Source organism: Haliotis cracherodii, unplaced genomic scaffold (genome assembly GCF_022045235.1).
Source record: "Haliotis cracherodii isolate W230 unplaced genomic scaffold, xgHalCrac1.p SCAF_19, whole genome shotgun sequence".
NCBI classification, from domain to species: domain Eukaryota; kingdom Metazoa; phylum Mollusca; class Gastropoda; order Lepetellida; family Haliotidae; genus Haliotis; species Haliotis cracherodii.
Window position 1 is genome coordinate 3,498,815 of NW_027266274.1, and position 24,581 is coordinate 3,523,395.

Here is a 24,581-nt window from a genome sequence, read left to right on the forward strand (position 1 = left end):
CCTTCCAGTCACCTAAGAGAATGTTAGGTACCCAAGATGTTAGTAAATATACTATGTGAGCTACAATGTCACATGGTGGTGTTTGAGTTGTGCAAGACGATTTATCCAGACAACCCAAGAGTGAACTGGTGTGGTGTGCATGTCAATAGTAAGTCATATCTGCTTACATGTTCCTTCTTGAGACGCCACCTTAAGCAATCTGCCCTGTGAAGATCCGGGTTAGAATCATCTTCCCGAGACAAAGGAGTTACTGACTATAAAAGTCCAGGTTTCCACTCTTACCGAACTAGGCGGCAATTATGGAGTTATGGACTATGCATAGCCAATCAAATTCGCGTAACGAAATCGATATCCGGTTCGTAAACTGCCGTGCAGATTTCGGTCGATTGCAGGATTTGCAAAACATGTGTACCATCAACTCGTCGTCAACATATATTTTCCAAATCTTTTCATGTTTTCAATCAAGGTGCTCACGTGATTTGATGCACTTCGTGAAGTAAGACCCGTGTTATAACAATATAAATTTTGGTTATCGATCAGATCGTCTTGACTGGGCGCCGCCATTTTGTTTAAAGCAAATGCAAGTCAGTAGGAGGGACATAGAAGGGACATAACTGGTAATAGCCACTGGTGGGGCTTCGATCAAGCCCAGAAATTCCAGTTCGGCATGGGTGGAAATTGGACTTTTACAGTCAGTTAACTCCCTTGTCTCGGGAAGATGGGTTAGAATAGGTCTTCAGCAGCCCATGTTTGTTGTAAGAGGCGACAAACAAATTGTCTGGTCCAGACTCGAGTATTTACAGATCGCCATCATATAGCTTGAATATTGTTGAGTGTGGCATTAAACAAACACACAGACAAACAACCTTAAGTTACCTAGCAAATGGCATATTCATTTCTTTACCAATACTTTGTTGGTGTGTGTAGTGCATGTTACATCCAGTGTGTATCCTTGGTCTCAGCCCCATGCCTCTGTTGTATGCCCTACAACATATCTCCATAACCCATGACACCCAAGGAAGCAAATGTGGCTTTAGAGAACAATCTAAGCTGATTGGTTAAACAGAGGTTTCAAATCCCTTCTTTCTCAGTGTTGATATGTTGGGATTTCAGAGTTCCACATATGGAAATCACAGCTTGGAATAGCTAAATCCAACTTACTCACTCATTCATATCATTTGGGACAGGTCAAGGAACTATATGGTTCTAAAATATGTGTCATATCTCAGGTTTCTGTTCAAAGCGACTCTAAAACCAATTTGCTCAAAACTCAAACAGCCATATTGTTCTACGTGTGTGTCGTATCTCAGGATAAGTCAAACAACCATATTGTTCTACATGTGTGGTGTATGTCAGGATAAGTCAAACAACCATATTGTTCTACATGTGTGGTGTATGTCAGGATAAGTCAAACAACCATATTGTTCTACAAGTGTGGTGTATGTCAGGATAAGTCAAACAACCATATTGTTCTACATGTGTGGTGTATGTCAGGATAAGTCAAACAACCATATTGTTCTACAAGTGTGGTGTATGTCAGGATAAGTCAAACAACCATATTGTTCTACATGTGTGGTGTATGTCAGGATAAGTCAAACAACCATATTGTTCTACATGTGTGGTGTATGTCATGATAAGTCAAACAACCATATTGTTCTACATGTGTGGTGTATGTCAGGATAAGTCAAACAACCATATTGTTCTACAAGTGTGGTGTATGTCAGGATAAGTCAAACAACCATATTGTTCTACATGTGTGGTGTATGTCAGGATAAGTCAAACAACCATATTGTTCTACATGTGTGTTGTATGTCAGGATAAGTCAAACAACCATATTGTTCTACATGTGTGGTGTATGTCAGGATAAGTCAAACAACCATATTGTTCTACGTGTGGTGTATGTCAGGATAAGTCAAACAACCATATTGTTCTACATGTGTGGTGTATGTCAGGATAAGTCAAACAACCACATTGTTCTACAAGTGTGGTGTATGTCAGGATAAGTCAAACAACCATATTGTTCTACGTGTGGTGTATATCAGGATAAGTCAAACAACCATATTGTTCTACAAGTGTGGTGTACGTCAGGATAAGTCAAACAACCATATTGTTCTACAAGTGTGGTGTATGTCAGGATAAGTCAAACAACCATATTGTTCTACATGTGTGGTGTCATCAGGATAAGTCAAACAACCATATTGTTCTACAAGTGTGGTGTACGTCAGGATAAGTCAAACAACCATATTGTTCTACATGTGTGGTGTATGTCAGGATAAGTCAAACAACCATATTGTTCTACATGTGTGGTGTATGTCAGGATAAGTCAAACAACCATATTGTTCTCCAAGTGTGATGTACGTCAGGATAAGTCAAACAACCATATTGTTCTACATGTGTGTCGTATCTCAGGATAAGTCAAACGACCACATTTTCCTGATCCCATCTCCATGTGTACAAGAACAAGATAGACCAACTGTGCCAAAAGGGAATACTTTATTACCTCTGGCAATCTAGAGTCTGAACATTGGCTAGGACAGTCGAAGCAGAGGAGATGAATATTGTGTAATGTACAAGAGTCATGTCAGTTGAAGCTACACGAAATAGACATTTTGTTACCATGGTAACATCTCTGGCTACACTACAAGTGTCATCTTTGTACAAAGTCACCAAGACTAGACTGACAGCAGAATAAATATCAGAAATAATAAATAATAATTACAAAGTTAATCATCAATAACATCATCACAAGCCTTCCTCAAGTCCTACAATACTGAACACATTTCAGTCCTTGATGCAATCAAGTACACCTCATTTCACTCTCATCCTATGCACATGACAGGCACAAGCTTGTTATTGGCTGCAACAAATGCACTAATTGTATTTCCTCTGGCAAATTTTTATAAATAAATCATTTCTACATCACAGAGCTCAACCTTTCACTATGTCCGACTTTCAATTCTGATGCCTGAGCATTACTGAATACTGTTGTCACACAAAGAAGCGATGATATTTTATATGCAAATCTGCAAACTAGTGCTCAGATTGGGAACTGCCTAATACCAAGCTAAACAGTAATCTGCAAATTCAATAAATATCTACGAAAAAATAAAATAACTGCAAAGATTTCCTCAGTAAATATATACTTTGGAGAAAATATCACTTGTCTGTAAAAGAAACCATTAATATTCTTTGACAAATGTTGGGTCACAAAACTAGTGGACTACAATGGTTAGTGAATTGGCTTCTCCAGTATGGCTGAAGCATAGCTATAACCAAATATTCTCGGATATTGCTCACACCAAACAGAACACTGTTACACCACTGAGATTATAGATGGTGATCTGACCAAGGTGCCAGTGCTGCAGAGTCTATACACATGACTCAAGTAGAGTAGTCTAGATTTGCCCCCAACGGGAAATGCTCAGAATGATCACACGGTAGGTACACAGGACAGGTCGAAATTAAGTAGTGTTTTTTTACAGAGTTCAACTCTCAGCTGGTGCCTCCTCTCCTTCACCCTCTCCCTTGCCCTTGAGACTCTGGCGCCAGTCGGGTGTCTTTGACTGAAACATACAGTGCTCGTTGTTAGGGAAAAGCATCAAGTAGTTGTTTGGGAAATAACACATACAGTGTGACCTACTGAGTTGGGATAATGTGTTTATAGTAGATACCTTAGGTTGGTTTCACAAGCTTGTGCTATTTGTTGTTTAACGCCACACTCAGCAATCCAGTGATTGACATTATGAATATCCAGTGATTGACATTATGAACATCAATCTACGCTTTTGGGATACGATGACATGCATCAACCAAGTCAGCGAGTCTGACCATTGCATCCCGACCACCTGTTAGTCGCCTCTAATGGCAAGCATGGGTTGCTGAAGACCAATTCTAACCCAGATCTTCAGGGATAGGTTTCACAAGTCTGAATGCTGAAGTAGAGATGTATTATTCATGGAATGTTCAGACTGAACCCTGGTTACTTAGTAGGGACATGGAAATTAAGATGAAACTGATAACATTTTCCTAATAACAGATCATTGTCAACAGTCAACAGTGGTCAGTTACATACATATGCATGACATTGGTGTATTACCTGGGTGTTTGGTCCACAGTAACATACATCAGTAACATGGTGAATGCGTGGGTGTATGACCTAGGTGTATAGTCCACAGTAACATACATCCAGTAACATGGTGTATGCGTGGGTGTATGACCTAGGTGTATAGTCCACAGTAACGTACAAATGCGTGACATGGGTGTATAATAACAAATAGTGGAAAGTAAGACGACAGAAGCAGTAGTTAGTGTATTTTCTCCAGTTATGGTTTTGCTGTGGTGTGGTGGGGGAGGGGGGGGGGGGCAAATGCAATATTTTCCCGTGTGAAACTTAGTTTTAACTTAGGGCATCTGCAAATATTCTTAATAAGATTACAATCACAATAAATATTACAGTTAATGTTTGGGTATTTGTTTCAACGTAATTTTAGTAGAAACAATGATGGTATATTTTTATAGAACAAGGAGGGGAAAGCAACCTAAATTGTGACCTTCACCAAAGAATGACTGCAGGTTGAGCCCAGAGATTTCATACAGCAGGAAAATATACAGGGGAACAGTGTGGGGCCGTCTCGGGCTGCATCGTTCAACAACACCAGTGTTTGGTAGACTGAGACAGTTATGGTAACAGAAGATACCCTTCCTAGAAGGATTTCATACTAATTTGCAAGTGTTGTAGTAGTAAAGTATGGGAAGATGCTTGTTTAAACCACACAGTGCGACACATTTATCTAACACCTACTTTAGCTGATCCTTCTCCCTGCAAGAAATTAGTTAATACCTGTATTTACTTCCTACACACAGATGGTTTATGTTGGTGAAACATACAACTGGTCCTACAACTGGCTTACTAGCTGTCACTGGCCTAGTTCTAACTTCCAGCCTTGACTCAGCACGACTTAGCATCATGACATGCTATAACATACATCAACTGGTAGTATAAACAACCACTTACATCTATATCGTACAAGCACTTACAGTTCCATAATCAAAGGCAAAAGTACATCTGATCATATAAATGTATTGATAACTGAAATTAACAATCCGTATATTGTGGGATATGGACATATGCATTGATAAGTCAAAGTGTGTGCCTAGCAAAGCATTTGTCAAGACGGACCAGGGAAGCTGGGTGATGTTTAATGCCTAGTGTGGTGCGAAGAGAGGCAACCTCCAAATTGGTCTGCCTTTCAAAGTGTTATATATCCCTAATTGGGTATAAAAATAACACCATCACATAAGAGAAGAATCCATAGATTGCATTACATGTAATCTTGATTTTATAAAAATTACAAATCTTTAGACAGCATATTGGTTCATATTCACTTGAAATCTTCAAACAAGAATAATTGAGTTTTGACTTATCCAAAATGAGAGACTGTGCTAAAACTAGGGAAATGATTAGTTACTTTTGCCTTTGATACTATATTGTGTTGCAGCAGAAGTCTGTGTATGTAACTCACTGTGACACACAAGGTACTGGTGTTCCCCTGCTGGGGCAGCAGACGCGATGTCTGCACCAACAGTAACTCATGGCGACGACAGGGGACTTTCACTCAAGCATGCCCCTTGACAAGTACACTGTTCAGATAACTAAAACTTACCTCTTCTTTCTCATCCAGTGCGAACTTGTTCTGGCCTGTAGATTTCAGATTGCTGCGGAAATCTCGAGATTCCTTCTTATCCAATTTGGCAAGTTTACTTTCCGTCTTATTAACCTTTCTGAGAACTGGTTTGATACTGGAAGTTGAAACAAGACGTGGGTAAGCATCTCTGACAAATCTACGTCTCTGGTGCCATCAAAACAATAACAATGTACAACAGTACAAAATATATTAGGTTTCTTAAAAGAGAAATATTTAAGAAAATTTGGCATTAATAATGTGAAATTATAAGATTCAGTTGTCATAAATCAGATTTGTTCTATGTTTATCAAAGCTAGCTGCTCTTTCTTAATCTGGGCTCATCAAAATAAACATGTATACATGATGTACAGCAGAGAAGGTAGGTCAAATATACGTACAATTTGCCCTTTGTGTCATTGACCTTCAGCGTTAATTCATTGATCTGTGAAAAGATGAGGACACACGTTACATTACAGCAGTAATGATAACATCAGCTGTCTTGCCACGCAGGACAATTAACACAACATAGAAGAGAAAACATTCAAAAATAGGTGTAGTGTTTTTAAACAATGTATGCTTAAATTTCACTGTGTTATGAAGTAAGGTGTTGCCATAATTCTACACAGGGATGTAGATGACTGTTGCAAATTATTTTTATGCATACTGGATTAAAGTCATTAATGTCATGTATCATATTCTGTCTCAATTGACATTTAACAGAATGTTGTATACTAAACGATTATACAAATAAAAACATTTCAATATAAAATAAAAAACAGTCCAATATAAACTTAAATATTATATTATAAAATACAAACTGAATTATCAGTATTCTGCTGGTATGAAGGTGTACTATTGTTCTGGACAGAATATCTGAGTTTAGACAGGGAGAACTGATAGTGCAAGAAATACAAGGATGTTTTGGCAATACTTTGGAAGCTTCAGCATTAAATGGTGTTGAATCATTTGAAACTGTTTGTTTTCCATGTAGCTGCTTACACTGTTAATTCAACAATGAGTTTCCTCAAACTGACCTCGAAATCTTGTTTCCTGATTTTCACCTCCCAATCATAGACCTCCTCCTCAAGGAAACACACTTTGTCGTGAAGGGTCTTACACAATCCGGTCAGGTCAGCTGTAACAAGCACACTCTCCATAACATTCAACATACACCACCAAAAACACCTGCAAAACTCAATAATTTGTAAACCGTTATGGTTTAGGATGCATGGTTTTATCAAGACAGAATCTGCCATTGTTGTGTACCAGTCACTAACTAATGAATGCGTACTTTGCAATTAGTATTAAACTACTTTTCATTTGAGAAGAATTGTAAAACTTCAACGATTAAATGTTTTGGAATAATTTGCAAAGCAGCATTTACACAAGACAAATATACAATTCAGCTAACTAGCTAACTGCTAACTGCTAATTGAGTATAAACAGCTACTGACAACAAAGTGACTATATGGTTAAGTTCAGTCAGTAAGCTGTGTTTGCCTAGGTATATTTCACATCAATTTCCAAACTACAATGGATCATTTGACATTATATTTCTGACACTGATAGCCAGTTTTCATCTTGGGGGACTGGGGATGGGGGATGGGGGACCTGAAGGCAGAGGTTTCAGTCACAATGCTTCAAAGCTGGAGGGCTTCAGTCAAATAATCCATGAGAAGCGTATTTAGCCAACGTCAGACAAACATGGTATATATATGTACACAAGTGTGGCCGAACTTGGAACAACTATCTAGTATGAACAGTTTTAATAGTAACACAGTGTTATGATGTGTATCAGTGTTTTAAGCAATGCTACATTGTGCTACAACAATAAGCCAGTGCCCAACATAGATGTGTCTACAAACTGTCCCGTCTCTTCAATACTGTGGGGAAGTACAGTGTGGGCAGCAACTCCCTGTGGCTTCAAGTCTGTCCCCAGTACAAGTAACAACACGTGCTAGTCATGCCATACCATTATGTGCAGCATGGAATCATTGCCCCCAAAGTGATGAGGTGATGTTAATGGATGCCTGTCAAGATAATCTTGCAAAAACATCAGGAAAAGAAAATAAAGGTTTGGAATCAATTGCAGAGGTTTGCCAATATTGCCCCTTGCGAGGAGAGGATGTCACAAGTATGGAAGGCAGCAACACACATGGAATACTCACACACTGAGGTCCCAGCATGCAACAAGAGAAACATCATATTCATACAATCACGCTTACGATAGTCCGCTAATACATTCGTTTAACTGCTAGAAATGCATGTTTATTTCATTAGTTACATTAGTACAATTCTAGGGTCACAACTCATTTCCTTTTTTGAAAATTACTTCTTTGAAAGAATCAGCAACAATATGTTCTTCAAAATAAAAAAGGTTCTCACGATCATGCATGAGGTGAACTAAAGTACAGGTGGATATAGGTAAGATGAAGTAACTCAATGGTAAGCTGGGCATGTCACTGTTCTCTGTGGAAGCTTCAATGAATCAATGAGTTAAAAATGGGTGCTGATATATACCTAGCAAACAAGTCATACCACCCTACCCAGACATGCCACAACCCTCCTGCAGATAGCCCAGCCATCCTACACATGCCACAAACATGGTCCCGATGACAACCCTCCTGCAGATAGCCCAGCCATCCTACACATGCTACCATCCAACCCACCAACCTATGATGTGTGTCCAACCCACCAACCTATGATGTATGTCCAACCCACCAACCTATGATGTATGTCCAACCCACCAACCAATGATGTGTGTGTGGACGTCAATATGATAATTGTGTACTCCTTTGGACTCCACATCAGAGACAGGTTTCTGAGCCCCATATTGACCCTGTCCCTGAATGATGCTTCATATACAGTAAATACACACCTTGGTTCATGCCCTCTGTCTTGAGGATGGGCACTCTCTCGTTGATGTACTGCTCCTTCTCCTCAGCCTTCTTCTTGGCTTCATTCCTCAAGTCCTCAGCAGCCTTCTGCATGATCAGCCTCTGCAACACACACACGCACACACACTGTCATACATGGCTCTCTGGGCACCAGCAACCAATCAGACACTGCCTTTCATAGGAACATCAACATACAGCTTCTTACATGTCCTGGATCAAAATGTTCTCAATCTTGAAGATTTTAGGTAGAAATTCAGTTTACAAAAACTTCATATATTACACAAATATTTTTGGGACAAGTTGATGCTCCTTCCAACAGTAGATGTTGATACACAAATGGACAAACATTGAGAGTTTAACAATACAGAGAAATTTAATAAAGTTACATTAGCATGCCAACAAAAAAATAAAAAGCATTTAATGCAAGAGCAAGTTATACATTGCAAACAATTATAGACAATAGAATATTAATTCTGTTAAAACATTTACAAGCTTATTATTGTAGTATTATTATTCAAACAGCATAATTATGAATTAGTAAGCAACTTAAGTGACCTGTCACAGATGATAATAAAAATACAAATTAACACTAAAACACTCACGGTTTAATAAACAAAATCAAAAGACTGAAACTTGTTGTGAGATTGTCTTCCAAACTGGGGGAAACACAGCTAACGACCAGAGCAAAAACAGAGACAAGAATAACAGCAACTTATTGGACTAGCGTTTAAGTGCACTTAAATACTTTTATTTGTGTGGGGTATTTTTTGTTTTGCATGTTAAGTGCACTTGAGCTGAACTAAAAGTTTGTACTCACATATTTTTCCCAATCCATCCCCCAGGACCATCATGATGACTTAAACAATGCTTAGTTTCGGCATTATTTAAACAGACCCATGTTTAGTCAGTGCCAGGCAAAATCACACTTTCACCTCAACAAATAGTTTTAATTTGCGGTTAAAGTACCCCTTTCTCAGCCCTGTAATTGCGAGCGTTTTAGTACAAGAAGTATTATGTTTAGGTAAGCTAAAGGGTTACAGTAACTGCCTAACACATTTGAAGGTAGAGAACCTGGAGTATATGTGAATAATTAATGATTAATATTAATTGTGGTTAACGAGGCTGGTTCAATGTACCTTGAGAAGCTTCTTCTTCTCGGGTGACAGTCCCCCGAGACCTTTCCTCTTTCCCTTCTTCTTCTTATCCTCTTCTTCCTTTCGGCGGGCGGCCTAGGGGGAAATCAGGTGGACGTTAGCACTCGGCGACTGAGCGAGCGAGCGAGCGAGGAGGAAGAAGTGTGCTCGGAGTCGGCATGGAGCCGCTGGAGCCGCAGCTCCTTATAATGGAGTAAGCAGTCATTCATCCTACACCAGCCTCGTGTTGAATAAACCTAGACCTAGCACATCCTACTTGATGCAGCCATTTGTAGCCTAAGTTGTACAGCCTACCCTACTCACTACCGTCTGTTTTGTTCACTTATCCTTCTGTATTTATGTTTCACTGATGAGGGAACAGATTAGTTTTTTTCAGAATTTAGATACTTTTGAAGCCCCAAGCCCCACCCTGAGGTGATTGCAACTGAGAAGAAAGCACATATAGTGGGAATACACAGGTGAAGTTATAGTGTGGGCAGTTGCATGTAGAAAGACAAAAGATACATAATGGTCTGAAAAAGAATTAATTGGTGTTGAACAAATGGATGAGAGATTTTGGAGGTGGGGATGCATTATGGGCCAAAGCTAGACAACAGCTTGCTGTTGGATCACAGACAGGAGTTTATAGTTTGGTTATTGCACAAAGTATTAGTAGAATTAGCTAGCTAAACTACCATTGTGACGTGTAAGTGACAGGCGCACATGGACAGAGTAACTAGGCTAGCTTGCTAGAGGAAAGAGTCCACAGGGCGAGGCTTGCACAAAAATAGCCAAAATGTCAAAACCAAAAATCTTTTAGTAATTGACTATGAAAATGATCCCAGTGACGCACTTGCAACGAAAATACCCTCATCGAATCACAATTTCCATGCTTTTATTGATACCATATGTCAACAACTCTGAAATTCAAAGCATGTTTTTGTCCCGCACCATGTATTGCCTCTAGCAGGCCGTGTAGGTTACCTTCAATTGTTATCAATATCTTAGCTACTGACGCCTGCTCTGACAGGAAGACAGACACATACCTGTGGTGCATTCTACCTCATTCTGCACACGTTACTCTTAGATTCGTCTATCAGCTACACAGATTTTGAAGTAAATCAAAAAGTAGTATTTGAATGGATTGATGGACATTTCAGAAATGAATTTGCAGATGCATTTTTCAACTAATCCGAAACTCAGTTAAGGAAGATATGTTGCCAAATATCTATTCAGATTTGGTATGTGTAAGCAGGACTAAGAATCCTATCTCCTGGCTGATCTGAGTAACACTACAGGGATGTACAGTGAATGAAGACATGGCTGAAACACACATTCAAATCTACCTGGATGGCTGCCATAGGTTCAGCTGCCACGCAAGTAACTTCCTACAGGCTGATCATATACTTTAAGCTTAGGCTGGTTTTTTACTTTACACCCAGCTGATTTGTCTCGTGCAATTGTGGTGCATCATGTGATTACATTAACTAACATTGGTGCATCAAGTGAGCTATAAAAACATAACATTGACATGTAACATGTCCAGAGCCCTGAAAATAGATCAATTATTAAAATATGAATTTGATAATATGATTGATTTATCAAATTAAATCTATTCCTAATTTCAACACTGGTGTTAATTTCATACTGCTTCCTACTGTTTTGAGTGTAAATAACATACACAGCATGTGCATAGAAATGTATGAGCAAGATTGTGAAATGTACATGTATTTGACTTGAAATGGAATGAAATGTGATTCAGTGATCCCAACCAATGATAATGAATGGCACAGAAAATGATGACAAGAAACTGAAATGAAATGATACAATGTATGAAAATGATGACATAAACATGATCATAGTGATGTAATGGGTGGACATATGAAGAACACATGAGATAATGTATGGACAATCTGATGTAGAAGAATGACTGCAACCCTCTACGCAACATGGCAAAATTGGTTTGAACTAAACACTTTTAAAATTTTGTTCATGTAGTTTATTGATCAAAAGGCATAATTACCAACAAAAGCATCTCTTTGTTACCTTGTGACCATATGAAGCCATGTCGATGGAAAATGGAGCTAGACATTTCTACGATAAGTGAATCCAGTTGTTATTTCAAACAAAGGAGGATTCACAGAGACAGAATGTGTGAAGATGACATTGTTGCCTCAAATTACTGACAAATTGGACAAGATAAACAAAATTAATAACATATAATTATTAAGCAATAATTGTTAACATTTGAGGACAAACATTTTGGAGATTGAGGATATAAAAATTTAAATATTAAGAAAGGTAGTATTGAATGTAATTAAAAAAAGAAACCAAAGTTTAATTTTTGTTAAAAAGGAGGCGACAATGTACCATACAGTATTAGATTGAGTGTACAAAAAAACAGACGCATTTTGAGAAATTCTGAGAAAATTCAGCAGTTTGATCAACGAACCCAAATGAAACATCAGACAGATTTAAAACATTTTCTCAGAATTTTCAAACATGTAACACTCTATCAAAAGCAATTGCTACGCCTCGAAAAACTAGAAAATGAGACAAATATAAATATGTTCTAAAGGACTGAACACTTTAACATCCAACAAGGATGAGGAGAGAAAACTTTTCCAGCATTGTTACAGAAGGAGATGTAGCAATTGCTTACAGGATGTGTTGATTAATGTTATGAGCAGTGAAAGGCTGTCACTTACCTCCTCCTTCTCTTGTCTTTCGCGTTCTAGTCTGTCTTCTTCCATTCTCTTTTCCTCCTGAAATACAAACACCATTGATGTACAGTCAGTAGATACACCTGCCTTTCCAAGGACAGTCAGCTAAGTCATATCAATGGAGAAACAATTCTATCATTTAACAAATAAAATATGATATAAAACATGGACTATAGAGTATTCTACATTCATAGTTGGACTGGTTATATAATTGCCGCGAGGACTTACCTGAGAGCTCTGTGTCATTCCAGTCTGTTATGGTGAAGTCAATGTCATGCAGTGGCATGCAGTCTGGCATGCAAGTCCCACACACTGAAACCTCCCTCAACAAGGCAGGTACGTACAACTTTGATTTAAAAACAATTACCTATACAAGCACAACAGTTGAAAGAAATTTCAGTGGGTCCGTTCTGCTACATCTCTTATGAAAGGTAGGCTACATTACTCTCAAAAGAAATTGAAAGGACTTTTATTTGCTTCTTCCAAATATATTCAAAGATATTGAGAAACATGTAGTCAGCATTACCATATTCTTTATCAGTAATAAGGATCATTATTATTCATCTAAACATTAATAAAAAACATCAGTTATACCACAGGTTTCTCAAATCCTGAAGTTTGGGGGGTTGATAATAGAAAATGCCAAATTAAAAGAAAAAAGTTTATTTTGAATAAATATCATAATAAATATTGTCAATAAATACAAAACAATGCAAAATATCACAGAACAATACAACATACTACTAAATAACCAACAGGTAATGAGGATGAAAACAAAACTGTTAACATGGAGATTGTGAATGACCCATGTCCTTAAACAGGCTAAGACACACTATATCACATACAAAATATCCAATTAAAACATTAGAAAAATAAATAAATGTTATTAAAGCAATCTGAGAATTGCATATTTGTCATAATGACTTGAATGTGTATAGTTCAAACACATGCACAAAGAACTTAGTTTCAGTTTATGGCCTGCTAGTTGATCTCGGAGTCCTCAGCGTGTCGCACGACAGCAGCCAGCTGCTTGAAGTTCATGTTGGCTGCAGATCGCTGGGACCTCTGGCCGCGCTTGTCCAGGCAACAGTCATAACTTGTCTGATGTGAATTATTTGTTTCCATGTCATCTGAAGTCTGGTCATCACTTGAAGAAGTTGTAACTCTGTCACTATTTGACATGTCATGGCTTCCCTGGTTCCTGTAAAAACTTGGTACATCAGATGACCATCTCTTCGGTTCTTCCTTTCTTCTGGTGATGCTGGAATGTGGTCTCTCCATGCTCTCATCTCTGCCCTTCTCGAAGTGCAGAAAGAGCTCTGACACAGACCTTGAACCTGGCCTCACAGTCCTCCTCTGAAATGTCTGGGGCTCACTGCTATCAGCTGAGAATTTCTTCTGGATATCAGAGACATTAAGTCCTGATGATAGCCTCCTCATTCGATCTCTTGTCCTGTTTTTCATGTCCTCTACTTTAGAAAACTCATCACAATCAAAGGCCTTTGTCAGTTTCTCAAACTTTTCTCTGATCAAGGCACATCTATTAGTGTTTGTCATGGCAGGAGGCCTGTTCTCAGGCAAAGTCTTCCTCTCTCTGCGGTCCAGCAACTTCTTCTGAACCTGTGCCAAATGCTCCCCTGAAGAAGTCCTCCTGAGACACCGATCGACTTCCAACTTACTTTGTGCTGTGTTATCCTCTGATATTTCCTTCTGCAACCTCTCAAATTTATCCAGAAGACTTTTTCTGCTTGGTATCAAAACCTTCTCTGAATGTTTTAGCAGACCATCTTCTTCATCTTTGGAGAACCTGTCCTTTATCTGGTGAAAGTTTTGTTGCGTTTTCTCCTGTTTGTTACCTCCAGAAGACATTTTACTGAGTTCCTTTACTTCTGTTGAGACCTCATAGTTTTTGTAATGTGAACCATGTAAAGATATTCCTGTATTTGATGTACCAACACTTGAAGTTGGAAGTTTTTGTGTTCCTTTCCTCTGATCTACTGATGAACTTTTAAACAAAGCCTTTTCTGGCGTCCTAGACTTAAAGTTCCGAGGTACTGTATTAAAGTTTGTTTTATACCTGGGACTGTTAGTATTAGAAACTCTTATATTTGTATCAATTTCTTCAGCTAAACTCTCAAGACTTGTTCTTGGTGGTGAAATCTTTTGTTGTTTCCGTATCTGTTCATCTTCAAACTCATCCATAAGTAGGCTGTCCTGACTGGCTCTTGCTGATGAACTACTAGAATACTTTCTCATTGAAGAATTAACATTTCTGTGCACCAAACTGTCAGTACTCCCCCTAGATGAGAGACTAAATAAACTACTCTTGGAGGACACATACTGAGGTCGACTCATAGAATACACATTCTGAACACTGGTTGTACGAGTGAAACTCTCACTGATTTTTTCCCTTGGCCTGTTCAGGTGCTGAGAGCTCCCTGTTGGAGATAAATCTGGCATACTTCCCACCTGATGAGGTGACTGTAGTTCAGTCTTTGAAGACTGGGAGGATCTTTGTGCCCAGTCCATATCGTCATTGTCCTGACTCAAGCTGTACGAGCTGACAGAGCAGCTCGGAGATGAGCATTTTCTTGGAAGACTTCTGGATTGTTGTCCTTTGGAAACATCCGATGAGCTGAACCATGAGGACTTGGATGATGAAACATCACATGTTGACTTAAAGGAGGGTACCTCTGCACTCATGATTCTCTCTCTCCTTTGGCTCCTTCTAGATTCACTCTGACTTCTTCTCGGGGAGCTTGGGTCAGACAAGCGACAATTCCGCATGTTCAGCTGGGTCTGTAACTCCCTCTGCCATGACTTTGTATCACCATTTTGTTGGTTCCTAGGTTTGGGTTTCTGCTCTTCTTCATCAGCCTCCATTACAAGTTCCCTCAAGGATGGAGCTTTCCCTGACCATGTATCATATTGCCTGTGTCCAGACTTCACGCCAGGCTCAGGCTTCTCCTTTGGCACCTTATCTACCTTATCTACCTCATTCTCAAACTTGCTTCTAATGGTTGTAACTACTGGTTTTCTTGGACGTCGGGCATGCCTTGTCTGATGGTTTTTTTCTCTTGGTGAGTCATCTTGGGAGTCTTGGTCAGAGGTTTTGTATGACCTGGGTGAAAGCTGAAATGTTGGCAGTGCATGTTTCAGTGATTTGAAATACAAAAACAGACTTAATCATTACTATATAACTGGAAGCTACAAAGACGTTTCTTTTTCTATCAGGGTTACAACATTCAATGCCCGAGTAAAGTTTTCAAAAGTGTTATGGTAGATGGTTGAGGACAATTCCAACTTTGACACATCAGTGACAAAAAATATGTCCAATGCTATGCCCTATTTTGACTTGTATCATATGTTTCCATGTGTTTTTCAGATTGACATTTGTTTCTGATGGGTGCCACCAGTATGGCAGGATTACACAAATACCTGGTATCATCACTTTTTAATAATGATTCATAAAAACATGCTCCTGATTTAGTTGGAATCATACATTTGACTGCTTTTAGTAGAGATTTCTTATGATTATGAAAATTTGTTGATTTTATTTGTATTCTAATTAAAGGTCAAGATGTGAATACATGTGAGTTACTTTCTTCCAGACAATGTTATGACCACTGTTGGCCCTGATTGTACTCACGTTCATCAATACATCTGTGCATGGTGGACTAGGTTTAACTGTCACAGTAATTTCCCTTGCTCCATCAGGGCCCCATGCCTTTGGAACAATGTTTGAGATCCTCGGTGAGATGAACTCTGTCCCATCATCCCCATCTGATCTGGGTGTCAGATTGAAGAAAGTACTGCTGTTCCTAAAGAATTGGAGGTTTCGTGGTGTGCTTTGAGCACAGCAAGGTTCATTGAGATCTGATAGGTTGAGATGAAGGTCACCGTTGTCCTCTGAGAACGATATATTTCCAATCTCCTCGTCAAAACTTTGAGCTAGCATTTCAAATGACTTGACTTTAAGATATGAGGAGATTTGAGGAATGAGACCAAGATGAGATGAGGTTTGTGGGATGGAGGGTGAGGAATCAAAGTCTGTGGTAGATGGCTCTTGTTCTTGTACTACAATCCTATTAACTTTTTTACCATCACAAACATCAGTTTGCTTGAATTTTAAGGGTTTTACATTTACTGATTGAGGTGTGAGAGCCTGCTCAATTCTGTGCGTCTGATCACTATGTGTATTAGCTGACCTGTCTGGCACAAACTTGGTACTGTGGGTGGATGCTATTGGCAGTGCATTATCCTGGCACTTGGCCTGTGTAATAACTGTCTCTGTCAAATGAGATGGAAATGTCTTGGACACTCTGTTAACAGCTTTTGTCTGTTCTTTACAGAATGTCTCTCTCCCATCATTTTGCAATCCCTGAGGTTTCAGTGTGACGGATTTCTTAGAAGTATATTGGGAACATAAACTGAGGTTTGGCTTTGTTGTCAATACTTCAATTTTCTGTGTCAGTGAGTTGTCAGAAGGCACAACACTTGTTGCCTCATTCTTTGTTTTTGAAGGTCTTCGCTTCAGGAAATTTTCAAAGAAAGTCCTTGGACTTTCTGTTGTGGTTTCAGCAGCATCACTCTTTTCAGCGACACCAGAATTCTGGGTTGAGCTTTGTATTGGATGTACATTTGCCTCACTTGTCCTACGTGGGGAATTTGTCATGCTGCTCAGCAGATTAGCAAGTTTCTGTTCTACTTCGCTTGTTGTACCTGAATCTTTCACATCAGCAGATTCAATTTCAGACTCATTCTCCTTTTTCATTAGACTGAGACGTCTTTGACGAAGGAAATTAGATTTTGGTTCCTGGTATCCATTAGTTGCCTGTTCCTTGGTTACTGTCAAACATTTGGGTTCGGGGGTTGCTGTCTTGCCTTTACTTTTCAGATCATTCAAAAGGTTTGATAAGCTCTTCTTAATTGATGAAGTACCTGTTAACTTGCTATTGGTGTCGCCCTTCTGATTACTTGAGACAACAGTCTGGAACATTGACACTCTTTCAGCCACAGACCGATGTCTTTCTGTTGTTTCTTTCTCTTCTGTCTTCATAACAGGCACTTTTTTTTTCACACTATCAATAGTCTTTACTTGTTTAGATTCCTTTCCCTGATTTGCAACAAGATTTGTGAAAAATGATTCCAACATTTTCCTTGGGTCTTTTGGCCTGATGGAAACATCTTCAGTGTTGTGTCCTGACACAATTTGCATGTTTGCTAATTCTTGTAACTCTAATGCAAATTTGGGTGTTTCAGCATCCTCTTCATTGATGAGGACTTGAATACCAGTTTGATCCCTACTAAACTGCTGTTCCTGTGATTCATGCACCCTAATTCCAGGCTTACCCATGACCTTTACCTGAGCAAAGTGTTCGGTTAGTTGACTGACACATAACTCTTCTTGCCTTTTACTGTAAACCTTTCTCTTCTTGTGAGTGGTATCCTTATGTTCCTTAAGCTGTGAGACAACTTGACCAAATGCCTGGGTAATGACTGGATTCTTATGGGCAACCACATCCTGATCTTCTTTTTCTGCCAAAGCTGCTGCAGCAGCACACTTTGCCTTCCATGAACTCAGTACAGGAGGAACTGTAGACATGCTGCTCATGATAGATTCTATCTTTGCCTCATCACTGCTGCAGGCCTCAAATGATGATTTACTCCCCATCTTCTTCAGACATGACACAGTAGCTTGTCCAGTCTTAGGACCATTCCCATGGTCAGACAAAGTACCTCTTAGGAACTCAAGAGAAGTATCTTCCACTTTGCTGATCTGTTTTACAAAGTTACCTAGGAAAGAAGATGCTGATCCTTTATGAATATTCTTGCCTGTCTCGTTTTTAGGTGACACATCAAATTTCTGCTGGGCTAGATCTGTCTTTGAAACTTCTTTTGACTGAGGCAAAATGTTTGAGACCACACTGGGTTTCTCCTGTGTGCTTGATGTCATTGTTGGTTTATTGTTATTGCCATATTCTGATTCTGGATGTTCTTTCAGGCCATAAGTAATGTTGTCTTTCATCTTTTTACCTCTCTGACTAATTTCTAATAAAACTGACTGAAAAGACAAGGGCTGTGATTTTGTCTTAGCCTGGGCCCTATCACAGAATCTGCTGCGGCTACCAAAGCTGTCTGCTAATCCAGTGTGGTTCATTTCTTGCATGTCTGTCCTATGGTATACAGGAGTCATTGTGATGTCCTCATTTGCTTGGCATTCATTTACATCTGGCTCCTTGTCACTGTTATTGTTGATACTTCCTTCCTCGCCCATGTAGAACATGTTGAACTCCTTTGTCAGCAGACATCCTTGCTTCACCACACCTCTCAGACATTCAGGATTTGCATGATTTTCTTGATAAAGTTCCCGGGGTGTTGCTTGGTCCTCACTAGTAGCCTCCTGTATCAATTGCTCCTCTGAACTGATGGAGTAATGTTGGTCCCTTGATTCATGTATATCATGACTCGAGGCTTCATCAATAGATTCCATTGTGCCAGGTATGAAGAAAAGTACATCTTCTCCAAGCTCTGCATTCTCAAGTTCTTCATCAGCAACCCTTGGCAAAATATCTTCATCAAATTCAGGTGCAAAGCTTACATGCTCTTCTGTTGGGACTGGTAATTCATCAATACCTTGGAAGTCTCCCATATCTCCCACATGAATCGCTTGTTGAGGGGAACTAGGATAGATGATGTCCTGACAGTGGAAGACATCATCATGTCCACCCAGAGGGGGACTGGTCACGTGTGGGAGATACCCATTGCCAGTCTCCTGCTGATTGGATGCATCGTCTATGAAACTTCTGACAGCATCTGACACTAAATGTTTAAGAGCATCATGTTCACTCTTATTATCTGTTTCAGAAAGTATAGAGCAAGAAGAAGCAAACTTTGCACTTTCATTGTCATTTTGTTCATCTGTTAATTCTTTTCTCTCAGATGAGGTGAGCGTAGAACTGGCGCCCAGATCACTAGGCAGTGTGAGTCGTTGTATAGTCAACAAACACTCACTGTTCTCTTCACCTTCTGACTTCAAGGTCCTTGGGGATTCTACTTGCACAGGGGACCTGTCATATTCAGCTGAGCTATCAAATACACTGATGCAATAGTCTCTATAGGAGCTGTTGTGAGACTGACAAGATTCTCTCTCCCCATCAAAGTTGCCATCAAATGCAAACTGCTGCTGAATGTCATCAGAATGTTGACTGCTGTTCATCTCAAGCCCATCCTTGACTCCATCGCCACCCAAGATATCATCATTAGCAATAGCTTCAGCAAGTTCAGTTTTCAAGTCTGTGTACAGTTCTTCCTCAGATTCTTCTTTAACAAGTTTCTCATATTCATCCATGAGTCCTTGCATCTCCCTAGAGTCTGATGAGGAAGTGTCACTGAGGTAATCTTCACTGGTCCAGTCCAAGTGACGGTCTGTAGATGCTGCATCCAGGCTGGCATCTGGAGAGACATCCAGTTTACCCCAGCGATCCTTCATATTATCACCATTAAAACCTGAAATGTGTACATCGCCTGAGTCTCTTTGTTCCAAACTGCTTTCAAGAGTGTAAGTGCCTGACAAACTAGCTGACTTTGCATTTTCTAGAATAGACCAATTAAAGGGAACATTTTCTGTCTGCAATTTGTGATTCTGTTCAACGCAGTATGTGACAGACATATTTTCATCTATCAGATGTTCACTACTGAATACTTCTTTAGGATCATCACAAATACTCTCAACTTGGAAATTTCTAGCATGTGAATCATCTAGTTCTCTCTCAAATGCTGTGCCATCTGTCAAATGAACAGTGTCATGAGGAATAATGCCACTATTTCCAAATGACATATCTCCACCACCTCCATCCCCCTCCTCCTCGTCATCCTTATCCCTTCTCTCATGCTCGTCCTCCACATACTTCTGTGTCATCACAGCTGCACCATCATCCACCATCAGTCCTGCTCTGGGGGAGTACATTTCATTACACTTCTCTTCAAAACCTTTCTCCTCCTCCACTTCTTCATCTAGCTCTTCCACAACCTCTTCCACCACCTCTTCCTCACAAGTGTCTTCATCTTCAAAGGACAAACTGTAGCTCTCATCTTTCTCTGATATTTCACTCAAATCAAGGCATGTCGTCTGCCATCTACCAAGATCAGCTAACTTAGGCTGTTTGGGGGAATAATGTAGTGGTTCATGCAGATCATCTGTGCAGCTGTTCCCAACATCATCTTCACCCAGCTGAACAAAGCAGGGAACATGCAAAAGAAAAACACATGCAACATGCTTTATATAAATCATGCACAATACTACAAAAATACTACTTCAGATAGAGTACACCTAACATAAACCATGCAGAACTCAACCTACACCATGTTCATGCATTTTACTACTGGTCTGCGAAGTAGGATGCTTATATCATGCATAAGACGTCTTTATCTATGAAGCTACTTTCACATCTTCAACATGCCAGATGTAGTCTTTTCTCACATCTAAAGTTTCAAACTTCTGAGAAAGTCCACACAACTACATGATCACCCAGCATGCATCACTTACCTGAAAGTCCTGATACAAGTAAGACTTCTCCTACCTTATGCCCTACTGACCTGAGGTATGTCTATCTATATCATTACACTTTAGCATGTTTGTTCAGGGGCAAGTTTTCAATATCTACTGGATCTTTGTTTCAAGAGAAAAACAAACTATGAGGCGAGATGTAGAGTAAATCTTGTTTCTCATGAAAGTTCAGATTGTACTTTAAATACTCTACACTAATCTCTCATCACAATCTGGCAATAAGGTAGGGCAGATGGGTGGCAGGGGCTCATCACGCCAAACACCCAGTGTTCAATTCACGACATGGGTAAAATGTACTGAGCCCATTTTTGGTGTCCCCACCTTCATGCGTCTTAACCTTCTTCTAACCAAGTGATGAGAGAAAAAAGAAAATTGTTTTAGTCACACTACATCAAAGACAATTAGAAAAGATTATATTGTTTTGACCACATGCCCTCTGAACTGATCTGTTGTCTCCCACTCTAAGTTAATTTAACGTACTTGTCTCCTTTGTTCTTCTTCCTCCTCTTTCTGTCTGCGTTTTTCCTCCTCACGTTTGCGAGCGGCCTCTTGCTCACGGCGTCTCTCAGCCTCTTCCGCCTCTCTCTCCTCTTCTGCTGCCTGCTCTTTGCGACGACGTTCTGCTTCTTCCCTGGCTGCTTCCCTGGCGGCTTGTGCAGCACTGTCGTCTTCTTCTGCCTGGCTGCTAGAAGTGTCCTGCACCATGACAAACACATGATGAAGCAACATGTTGAGGAGTCAGAGGGGAGGGGAGACAGCTCTGAGGAACAGCTAGGGGTGGTATTACACAAAAAGGATGTGATCATGTTGCAGATACATTACTTACCTTTGTGTGGTGGATTTGAAGATGTATGCTTGAGGCATTTAATCACATTGATTCAGGTTTCAATTTCAAATATTATTTATAGATACATACATCTCCAAATGTGTATCTGAACACACTGGAATATCACACTGGGGCCTGATGAAACAAAATATCGAGGAAAGTTTAGCGAAATAAGACACATGCTGGGATAAGAGAAATGAAAATACTGAATAAAACGGGAATATTAGTTGACCTCTCATACTTGTGATTGGCTTAGTGACCAAAGATGATGTTTCTGTGATATACGAAGACAGACACAAAAAATACAGATGAGTAATCTGAACTTCACCTTCTTTTTAGAGACAAACACAAACCCTCAAACTACCAAGCACCTTCCTATGACATAGATATTCCTCTGGACACATACCACTATCTACACCACAGAGAAAACTCTGTAACAGGAGGAAGATTCCGTCGTCCAGGACATATACCACTATGTACACCACAGAGAAGACTCTGTAACAGGAGGAGGATGCTGTCGTCCAGGACATATACCACTATGTACACCACAGAGAAGACTCTGTAACAGGAGGAGGATGCTGTCGTCCAGGACATATACCACTATCTACACCACAGAGAAGACTCTGTGACAGGAGGAAGATGCTGTTGTCCAGGATGTAGCTGTGCCCAGCAGGCACACTGGGAGGGGAAACACAGCACACTTCTAATGGGGATGTGGAGTATACACGATGGTGTTGACAAAAACTATTTACTTTCAAGTCAGTAGAAAAAAGGAAATTTTCATAAAATATAATATAACAACAGGAAGACAGGATTGACTTATGAATGTTGACTTCATATATTCTTTCATGGAGAGAATGGTGCAATGGTGCATTTAAAGATATAGCATCTGGGAAAACCAAAATGTTCCTACATTCATTGAAATTAGAGAAAAAATCACTAAGTATTGCAAAATTTTGAAGCAATGAAATTTTGAAAGTAAAAAGTGGTACCATCTAATGTGACCCATCTACATGATCTAAGGATGTCTACTGGACAGCTACAGCTATGTCTATTGGTCTAGGGGCATCTGTGCGGGGCTACACTACAGTGCTGAACACAGTGATAACCTCCAGAGTGCTGCACTAGACACTTAACAAACCTGAGGCTCCTCGGCTGCGGGAGCAGGGGTTTCCTCCTGAACAAATTAAAGTACACTCCATAATGACAGGGAAAGCAGGACTCTATATACGTGTACTGTAGGTACAGTTGTAAGCTTATAACACCATTAGCCACTTGGAAAATACAGAAATACTTATCCAAATCTATATCTCAAAAATAGTTAACATTTAAAATATCATCCTTTCAATCTTAAACACTTGCGTTAAAATAGGGTATGTTTGAATACAATAATGCCAGACTGATGCTATAGAAAATGCATTGTACATACAACAGATGCGGAACGTAACTTCATACATACATTCTGCATTGTTTTTCTCAGAGCTGAGAAAATGTTGGAAAGGCATGCAAGTATGATATGATATGGCAATGCTGCAACACTGCATGTACTAAAGCGTGGACAGAGAGGGGACAGTGTTGGCGACGTTGCAACACTGTATTTACTACAGAGAGAAGGCATGGGACAGTGGATATGTTGTAATACTGTATATACTACAGAGAGAAGGCATGGGGCAGTGGATATGTTGTAACACTGTATTTACTACAGAGAGAAGGCATGGGGCAGTGGATATGTTGTAACACTGTATATACTACAGAGAGAAGGCATGGGGCAGTGGATATGTTGTAATACTGTATATACTACAGAGAGAAGGCATGGGGCAGTGGATATGTTGTAACACTGTATTTACTACAGAGAGAAGGCATGGGGCAGTGGATATGTTGTAACACTGTATATACTACAGAGAGAAGGCATGGGGCAGTGGATATGTTGTAATACTGTATATACTACAGAGAGAAGGCATGGGGCAGTGGATATGTTGTAACACTGTATTTACTACAGAGAGAAGGCATGGGGCAGTGGATATGTTGTAACACTGTATATACTACAGAAAGAAGGCATGGGACAATGGATATGTTGTAATACTGTATATACTACAGAGAGAAGGCATGGGGCAGTGGATATGTTGCAACACTGTATATACTACAGAGAGAAGGCATGGGGCAGTGGATATGTTGTAATACTGTATATACTACAGAGAGAAGGCATGGGGCAGTGGATATGTTGTAACATTGTATTTACTACAGAAAGAAGGCATGGGACAGTGGATATGTTGTAACACTGTATATACTACAGAGAGAAGGCATGGGGCAGTGGATATGTTGTAACACTGTGTATACTACAGAGAGAAGGCATGGGGCAGTGGATATGTTGTAACATTGTATTTACTACAGAAAGAAGGCATGGGGCAGTGGATATGTTGTAACACTGTATATACCACAGAGAGAAGGCATGGGGCAGTGGATATGTTGTAACACTGTATATACCACAGAGAGAAGGCATGGGACAGTAGATATGTTGTAACACTGTATATACTACAGAGAGAAGGCATGGGACAGTGGATATGTTGTAACACTGTATATACCACAGAGAGAAGGCATGGGGCAGTGGATATGTTGTAATACTGTATATACTACAGAGAGAAGGCATGGGGCAGTGGATATGTTGTAACATTGTATTTACTACAGAAAGAAGGCATGGGACAGTGGATATGTTGTAACACTGTATATACTACAGAGAGAAGGCATGGGG

At 39.7% G+C, this 24,581-nt stretch overlaps 2 protein-coding genes across 17 annotated transcripts in view; both read right to left on the reverse strand.

Moving 5' to 3' along the window:
• Positions 1-2,476: 2,476 nt before the first annotated feature.
• Positions 2,477-24,581, reverse strand: part of LOC139466669 (troponin I-like) — a 63,726-nt gene continuing 41,621 nt past the window's right edge. For 9 of the 16 annotated variants that reach the window (XM_071248279.1, XM_071248275.1, XM_071248270.1 and 6 more), the window contains 10 exons: positions 22,974-23,009; positions 21,487-21,702; positions 12,423-12,479; positions 9,718-9,810; positions 8,563-8,683; positions 6,719-6,819; positions 6,083-6,126; positions 5,664-5,799; positions 4,802-4,819; positions 2,477-3,563 (listed from right to left, as the gene is read on the reverse strand). In XM_071248279.1, the coding sequence (XP_071104380.1) occupies positions 3,486-3,563; positions 4,802-4,819; positions 5,664-5,799; positions 6,083-6,126; positions 6,719-6,819; positions 8,563-8,683; positions 9,718-9,810; positions 12,423-12,479; positions 21,487-21,702; positions 22,974-23,009 (900 nt within the window). In that variant the 3' untranslated portion in view covers positions 2,477-3,485. The remainder of the gene's footprint in view (positions 3,564-4,801; positions 4,820-5,663; positions 5,800-6,082; positions 6,127-6,718; positions 6,820-8,562; positions 8,684-9,717; positions 9,811-12,422; positions 12,480-21,486; positions 21,703-22,973; positions 23,010-24,581) is intronic. The other 7 variants (XM_071248278.1, XM_071248274.1, XM_071248283.1 and 4 more) reach the window with 3 other exon arrangements.
• On the reverse strand, positions 13,335-20,730 carry LOC139467017 (serine-rich adhesin for platelets-like). Its single transcript, XM_071248727.1, has 2 exons — positions 16,087-20,730; positions 13,335-15,569 (listed from the first exon to the last, which is right to left on the reverse strand). The coding sequence occupies exons 1-2, from the start codon at positions 20,728-20,730 to the stop codon at positions 13,419-13,421; spliced, it is 6,795 nt and encodes a 2,264-aa protein (XP_071104828.1). The 3' UTR covers positions 13,335-13,418.

Excerpts from the sequence above, each read along its gene's own strand:
- LOC139467017 (XM_071248727.1), bottom strand. The coding sequence starts at position 20,730 with ATGATTTATATAAAGCATGTTGCATGTGTTTTTCTTTTGCATGTTCCC. Across the intron at positions 15,570-16,086 it reads GCACAGATGTATTGATGAAC|CTTTCACCCAGGTCATACAA; the intron begins GTGAGTACAATC and ends CCAACATTTCAG.